General features: G+C 30.6%; 1 protein-coding gene across 1 annotated transcript in view; it reads left to right on the top strand.

Annotated features, from left to right (window-relative positions):
* LOC117106558 overlaps positions 1-8,979 on the top strand; it is a 51,389-nt gene that overhangs the window by 22,466 nt on the left and 19,944 nt on the right. The window contains exons 3-11 of the mRNA XM_033247941.1: positions 45-428; positions 1,310-1,564; positions 3,036-3,170; positions 3,445-3,591; positions 4,342-4,482; positions 4,991-5,149; positions 6,246-6,557; positions 7,442-7,765; positions 8,552-8,923. Of these exons, the coding sequence (XP_033103832.1) occupies positions 45-428; positions 1,310-1,564; positions 3,036-3,170; positions 3,445-3,591; positions 4,342-4,482; positions 4,991-5,149; positions 6,246-6,557; positions 7,442-7,765; positions 8,552-8,923 (2,229 nt within the window). The remainder of the gene's footprint in view (positions 1-44; positions 429-1,309; positions 1,565-3,035; positions 3,171-3,444; positions 3,592-4,341; positions 4,483-4,990; positions 5,150-6,245; positions 6,558-7,441; positions 7,766-8,551; positions 8,924-8,979) is intronic.

Here is an 8,979-nt window from a genome sequence, read left to right as displayed (position 1 = left end):
AAAATGATTTGAAAATAAAGTATTTCAATACGCTTATATATTAGGCAAGGTAGCTGATCTTACAGCATTTAGTACATCCTTCATTGTGGATGGTAATACTGCAACGGACCTGCGCGCCTACACCAGTTTTATTGACGGCATAAACGAAAACGTTATGTTTGGTGTCGCTTTGTGGGTGGACGACAACGAAACACACTATGGAGACTCTGAGTTAATAAATCTAAAGCCCAATATAGACAAGTCTATATTTACATCCGGTACGAGCTATATACCATGCGTATCAACACCCAATATTGGTCCTATTGCAAAAAATTGTCAACTCACATTCACATCTAGTGTTGCTGTACGCAGAGTCGGTGTGAAATACACGTGGACAGAATTCAATGGCGACAAAGCTTCAACCTCAATGGTGTTTCTAGCAAAAAAAGGTGGGTGTACCGTATTTACTGTAGTTATGTTGGTTTGCGTGTAAATGCATGTGTGTCTATGGCAAGCCAAGTCCGCCAGAACTACGCTATCCACACCATATAATAAAAACCAACGCTATTCAACTCAAAATCAAACATAGTTTATGAATAAATAGATAAATAAATAAAAGAAATAAAAGAAACATTCATTGATAAAACCAAACCAGTAATTAAAAAATCAAACAGTCTAATAAAAGTCAAATCATTAAATGTTTTATATAAAATACAAATGTATAAGAAAGTATAATACATACTCCAAGTATTGAAATACACGCCATCGTGTTGGGATTCAATATTTCGACATTAATTATGTCATCATCAGGAATGTGATGTTATGCACATACAAAGCACACAATAAAAAAACAAAACCATTCAAGCAGAAATAAAATCATCTGATCAAAAGTCAAACCTCCCAATAAAAATTCAAACCATACATACGTAATTCGAAGACACGTTTAGTAATACATTCGAATGATATGTCACACCACCCATCAACAACTTAGATCATTAACCCTTTCGTTGAATACCTTTGATTGACATGATGTTTATACCCATGCACTGTTGCATAAACTATATTTTGTATCTATTATATAACTTCACAATGTATTATTGAATTGATAACTTAATTAGTAATTGCTAAACGAATTGTTAATATACTCTGCATTGTTTTGTGATAACAATACATCCTTATTCTAAGAATTAAAACAATACAATCCTCTATCTATCTCAATCTAAGATGTACTAGAAATCAAGTCTTTTTCAAATATAAACCTCAGAGAAAACTGAAGTAGTGCGTGTCTGAAACGTAAAACGATTCTGTGTTCCTCGTTTTCTTTTTGTAGCCAGAGTTATTGCAGAAAACAGAAGTGTTACAACCAGTGTCGGTGAAACTGTTGAACTGGTAATGACTTTAGATGACGTTGAAGCTAGCAGTTTACGATGGAAAAAAGATGGGGGATCCGATACCATGGAGTGGGAAGGGTTAAACAACTTGACTCTTGTAAATGTTCGGAAAAAAGACGCTGGTATCTACGAATGCTACCCAAAAGGGCAACGGCACTTGGGTAAACACGGTATACTACGAGTAATTGTTAGAGGTAAATTTTAGTACATAAATGATATTTAGGGAACAGTTACTGTTCCCTGGTATACTATAATCAATTTTAGCATATAATTGAATAATAATATTAATATTATTATTATTATTATTATTATTATTATTATTATTATTATTATTATTATTATTATTATTATCATTATTATTATTCTTATTATTATTTATATAATTATTATTACTATATTAATATTATTTTCTATTACTATTATTAATTTTCTTTATTATTATAATTATTATTATTATTATTATATTAATATATATGTATAATTATATGTATAATTATATACATACTGTATATATATATATATATATATATATATATATATATATTATAGGTAAACAACAATACGTTTAAATTATTTTGACTATTGCAGTTTCATGCAATGTACAATCTTCAGGTCTGAGTGAATGAGCTGTAGGAATGGTATATATAGGTGATGTGTAATTTGCAGGTGGGTGAAAGTTGTTTCGATCAGGAACAGGTATACTAAACATATTGGGCATGAGAATTTAGAACGTGGGTGTCGAAATTAACAGTTTTTGGGTATTAAGTATTTGTTGCATTGGTGACAGGCACAAATCAACTCGGATCGTTTGTTCAATGTTTTGTGACGATCGTATGCGATTATGTAATAATCTTCTGCTAGGCATAGATTGCAAGGTTTAGTAATATTGTACGAGTATTGGACAGATATTGTGCTGTTCTGATGCTTGCGGTGTTTAAATGAGTGTTTGTGTGTAGTATATTTGTATTTCAAAGTTTTTCCGTTAGTCCAATATACTGTTTTGTGTCGTTTTGCGTGGTGATGTCGGCTTTATAGATGACGTTCTGTATGAGGCAATTTTCTATCTGCATTTGCATTTGCCGTTTTCGGGTTCAGGTTGTCCAGGATTTAGTATTTTCTTGTGTGAATGTATGGTTCCAATGTTGTCCATGCAACTTTAGCTAAATTTTACGTTGTTTTTGTTGAATACTTTGTGTAGTCGATTTTATTCTTATTACTATTACTATTACTATTACTATAACTATTACTATTACTATTACTATTACTACTATTACTATTACTATTACTACTATTACTATTACTATTACTACTATTACTATTACTATTACTATTACTATTACTATTACTATTATTATTATTATTATTAAACTATTATTAATATTTTTGTTATTATTGTTATTACTACTATTATTGTTATTATTATAATAACAACAACAACAATAATAATAATAATTACAATAATAACAATAATAACAATAACAAAAACAATAATAATAATAATAATAATAATAATAGTAATAATAATAATAATAATAATAATAATAATAATAACAAGTAGGCCTATTATTATTATTTTTTGTGTTTTATTTATATTATTTGTGGTTTATTTCAATAAATTTACACCTTTGACTGTTAATAATTTCTATACAATCTTTCTTTTGACAGAGTGTCCTCGTGGGAAGTGGCAGCCTCCCGATTGTGAAAGCGACTGCCCCGTATGTTACAATGGGGGCGTGTGTTCTGTTCAGTTTGGATCTTGCATCTGTCCTCCGGGCTTCAATGGAGAAAACTGTGAAGAAGGTAGTAATAATGTCATTTACATGGTAACGATATTTTCTGTAATACGCGAGAATATACAATATCTAACAGTGATGCTTATTTCTGTTAATCGTGAAACTGCTATCTTCATGTTTTGTCATGCATTCATGCACGATATTATTGTTTTTCATAGATAAGATACAACATACAAAATACAACAATATAAAACATAATAAAAACAAGTATAGTCCTAACAAGCATATACCGCAGAATTAGATATCATCATCTTCTAACGCTGCTTTATTTATTTCTATAGCTTGTGGTGATAATCACTGGGGGCGCAATTGTACTGTATTTTGCAGCAAAAATAAAATTAAACAGTGTAAAGGAAAGCTTTTTTGTCCACCCGACCCTTTCGGTTGCTCTTGTATGTCTGGTTATGCAGACCTTGATTGTATGACAGGTAAATTTCACAACATTCATTTCTTAAATATAAATTTTTCATTTATTTTGGTAAAAAAAGCAGAAAATTGCAGATTATATTTACATATATATGACTATACACATTTTGTTTTATATATATATAAGAGCACACTTTACAAGAACATTGAAGCTAAAATTGCTTACAAATTAACAACAAAATAAGAAAAAATTGAGGTTAAGGTAAAATTTCAATTGAGGTTTTTATTTATTATTACTTTTTTAATAGAAAAACCAACAAATCTATTTGTAAGTTAGTGGTGTGACTATGTAATAACCTCTATAATACAGTACAGTAATATACTGCTATAAAATAATACTTTTCTATGTTTTAAAAGTGTGTTTTTATAAGAACAAAATAAGAACATTTTGATTCTGTAATCGGTTGAAAAATAAGAACTCTGGACTTCCTCAAAATTTTACTGGTTCTTACGGTATATAAAGAAGTGTATATTATATATATAGGCCTATATACATATAAGAAATGTTTATATCAATTAATCAAATTATATATATAAATGTATATATATATATATATATATATATATATGTGAATGTACACTAATCAATCAATCAATCAATCAATTAATCAATTAATCAACCAATCATTCCTTGCTGAACCTTACCTTATCCGACAGAAGAGGGTTTTTACATAAATAATATATCTTAATTTACCTTGTTTTTAGAGCTTTTAATTTAACATTTGAATTACATTCTTCTCTTTGTGAATTAGAGTGTGACACTGAAACAACAGCCAAGTATGGACCCGGATGCCTTCTTGATTGTCACTGTGACGCTACTGAATGTCAGCCTTCAGAGGGTTGCAACGAAGGCGCCACTTGTCATACTGGTTACACTGGTACCCGTTGTCTAGGTTTGTAAATACGCTATTTTAAAACAACATGAATCAATAATCCTGATAATGACTAAGAGCATATATGCAAAGTTGATTAAAGAAACTTTCATTTTATTTTATTTTATCTTATATGAATGAATAAGCATGATATGAAAAAGAATGTGTACCTATGCAAAATTGATGAAAGACTTAATCGTGTTACGAAGAAAAACTGAACTGAATTAAATGTTTTATTATTTTATAATTGTTAAGAATATTATATTACATTATATTTATATACATCATCATCACCAATTGTTAAATATTATAATACTCTTATAGATCTATGTTATTTTTAATTATTTATCATTATCACTATAGTAATTCACTCAATTTTTTTATATTTTTTTCTAATTTTAATGTTATAATAATTATTTTTCTTATATAGAACATACGTGGATCACACAAGGAATTGCCCTGTCTCTTATACACATCTATGTTACACTTCTCTTGTGCTAATTTAATTTTTTATTATCCTTCATGACAGAGAGAGATCCAAATTCTGAGTGTCCCAACGGTTTTTATGGGCCACAGTGCACCAAAAAATGTCATTGCCAAAGCTCGTCGGAATGTGATCGGAATAATGGAAGTTGTCCGGATGGTGATGCTTGTGAAAGTGGATGGGCCGGGCTTGGTTGCCAACAAGGTAAATATGTACATTCCAATGTCAATTATTCAGATCTTTTGAAATGTATATTATTACAAATACTGTAAATTTTATACACATGCGAGTTAGCTGTTTTTTGTTTGTTTTTTTTAAATCAAAAACAAAATTAAATCATATTATATGTGCACTAAGGAGTGTGAAACCGAAGGGTGGAATTATCATCACTATGCGATTTCCTTATTAATATTCATATCTCCACTATGATCTTGTAAACAACTTTTTACCAATTCTTTCGACGGAGTAAATTAAGTTCAAATAAATAGTTATATACCCGTATGTGATTTAAATCTATGATACTTGTTCTTATTTGGGATATTGTCAGATTTTAGCGAAAATATTTCGAAAGTGAAAAAAAAATCTTCAACCGCAGGCCATTTATGATCCACTCAACCTAGAAATTTGCTGAATACGTCATCAGAAAATCAATAAGAAGTGAGCATGGTTGAATCGATCTGTTGTGAAAAAAGCGACCAGTCCATCGGCGCTTATCGGCAGGTCCGATGGTGGCGTCTCAAATTCTACTCGCTTTCATTTAATAACTAGTGAACGGATTTTAATGGGGTAAATTACAAACGAAAGCATAAAAGATAAAAAGATAAAAAGCAATCTAATGGTGTTTGTTACATAATGATACATGAAATATCAGCCGAGTAATGAATATTTAAAAATCCGAACCCTGCTCCTGCAATGTTGTTTTCGGCCCGCGACGTTGTTTTCACATCGTTTACGCGAGCGCCTGACATGCCTATCATTATCATCATCACCATCATCATCATCATCATCATCATCATCATCACCATCATCATCATCACCATCATCATCATCATCATCATCAACAACAACAATAGCAACAGCAACCTCACCATCATTATAAATAATATTATGTATTTATAAATAATATTATTAAATTTAGAAATTATATGACGAAAACATAATAATGTACAATATAAACAAAAAGTAAATTGAGTTAAAATGTTTAATAATGATATTGTAGCAAACTATTTCTTGAAAGTCTGCATGGCGTGTATCAATAACAAAATAATTAAACTTCAAATGATTGTATTATTATGTGTAGCACTTCCAGCACTGTATGATGCACCCTCTATTGAAAGTAGTGTTTCGAGCATCCTTGTAGTTTGGACAGCGTGGGACAGAAATCATGATTTTGGTAACAGAGATGCCAACAGTTACGTTTTGAAATACTGGAAGGCGGCATCAGCGGATGAAGTAAAAACTATCGAAAACATAACGGAAACTTGGATAGAAATCAACATTTTGTCGATAGACTACAACCAACCTTATAGTGTCACTGTGTCCGTAAATGCCGATATTGACGGCGTGGCAACACAAGGAATTGCCAGTCCAGTTACGGTATTCGGTCCCATTGGTAAACAGTACCATTATAATTTCTATTTAAATATAAAACATGTTTGTCTTTAATCAGTACTGTATTGACATATAGACATAGAATTGGAAAATGTAAGTAAGAGAATAAATTAAAGGAGAATAATAATAATTTTTATTAATAATAATGATACAAATTTTAAATAAATTTATAATTATTAATGATAATAATATTAATAATTTTGATAATATTAATATTATCAAAGAACTTCACTTAGCTCAGAGTGTATCATAAAATCAAATTTCATTTGATTGTAGCCACTGGTGACAATTACTCAATACTCAGTATTCAATAACTTTATTTGTCATATATACATGTACAATACACGTACAATGAAATTCGGTCTGGTTCCTTAACAAAAACAAGCATAAAATACAAAAATTCAAACTAGTGACTTGTCCAATGTCCTAATGGCGGAGGGATAAAAACTACGTAGAGATCTACCCCTCCCGGTCACTAGTGATTGATATCGGTGACCAATCCGCATCAAAGTGAACATTTATTTGCTTGGCTTAACATAAATTTGATATTATTATAACAATATTTTTAAGTTTGTTAATAATAATTATGATAATAATATTAATAATTTTAATTTTATAATTAATAATATAAATTTTAATAACCATAATATTAATTAATAGGAATAATAAAAATGAAAATAATGATGATGATGATGATGATGATGATGATGATGATGATGATGATGTTGATGAAGATGTTGATGATAATAATAAGGATGATAACTAAAAAAAGTTAGGCAATGGAGGAAAAGCTAAAATATTATTGTGTCTAGTTTTTCAAATTTTAAGTAGAAGTATAAAAATCATATTTAAGCTAATCCGCATAACAATGGTGTTGTTTTACAGAAACTCCTTCTTTTTTATATAACCCGTGTTATTACAGTCGCCTTGCAAACTTCTCCACTATTTTAACGTGTGATACTTGGAGTTACGATGCACACGTTGGTATAGGAATTGTACAAGGATACAATATACAATATTGGAACGTGAATACACCAAGTATTGTGTACTCAGTCAGTGTAGACGAACCTCTTCAGTCGCAAAGTTATACGGTCCTACTACCTGCAGTACGTACGTACTACTCGTTCGAAGTAATTGTTATGGTGAACTATGAACACAAAGGTGCAAATATGAATGGGACACCAAGCTCCTCACTTGGCATTCCAAAAGGTTTATTTAAATTTGTTTATTCTTTTTGTATAATATTTGGTATGTACTGTATACTCTTATGTTCATTTTATTCTTGTTTTGGTCTACTGACCCCTATGGTTGGTACTGGCTATATTCAAGAAGGTCAAATCATAGAGTTCTCTCCTGTTCCCATCTTACTAAATATTGTAAATGCAAGACAATGAAATAATTTAAATTTTAATGAAAATCCAATGCTATAATATCAATAATTAGTGTGACAAAGAACATATGTCTTCTGGGAGTATGAGGACTTGGTCAATCTGCCAGCTAGTACACACCCATCTAAGCTCTACCTTGGTTTTGTATAGGGTGAGCATATTTTTAGAATATGGCACCTCTAAATGCCACTCTCGTACTTTAAAAATTGTTTTTGTAATTCCCGTCATGCTTTGATTCGATTATTACATAATTAATTTGCGTAAATTAGGTGAAATGCCTTGTCCAAGGACACGAAATGCAAAGGGAGGATTCGAACCCCCTAACCTCAAGGTTTAGAAACCGAAGGACTCTTGTGCCAACCACACCCACTTAAAATATATATCGACCAAGGGCGTGACTACAGATGGCATAAACTAAAGCCTTCAATTGGTCATATAAATTAGAAAATGAGAAAACAGTAAACTAAAAAGATAAAATTTACATATTCATTTGTTCAATAACAGTTAAATAGTGTACAGTTATAGTTTTAAAAGAAATACGGTTTGTTTGGGAACTGCTTTAAAAAGTAAGTGGTTTTTAATTTTTTTTATTTAACTTGTTTTTTAGAAAAGGTACCTGATATTACAGCATACAGTCAAACGCCTATTTTGAGCGGTAACACTGAAACTGAACTGCGAGCCTATACCGGCCTAGCAGACGGTGAAAACAAAAATGTAATGTTTGGTATTGGTTTATGGGTGAACGACAACGGGACGCATTATGAGGAAAAAGAATTAATAAATCTTGAGAACAGTATATCCAATTCAATATTTACTACTGGTACAATTTATGAAGAATGTCATGAACACCCTAATGCAATTAAGTGCACTCTCCGATTTCCCCCTTTTGTTGGTGTACGCCGAGTCGGTGTAAAGTACATGCGGACAGAATTTAACGGTTACAATGCTTCAACGTCCATGGTGTTTCTAGCAAATGATAGTAAGTATACCAATAATGTTTCAGGGTGGTGTAGCATTCTGCTCTTATACACATCT

This window comes from Anneissia japonica, unplaced genomic scaffold (assembly GCF_011630105.1).
Source record: "Anneissia japonica isolate Jap-2015-1 unplaced genomic scaffold, ASM1163010v1 scaffold11144_len554210_cov170, whole genome shotgun sequence".
In the NCBI taxonomy this organism is placed as follows: Eukaryota; Metazoa; Echinodermata; class Crinoidea; order Comatulida; family Comatulidae; genus Anneissia; species Anneissia japonica.
This window is presented reverse-complemented; position numbering and strand designations above follow the sequence as displayed.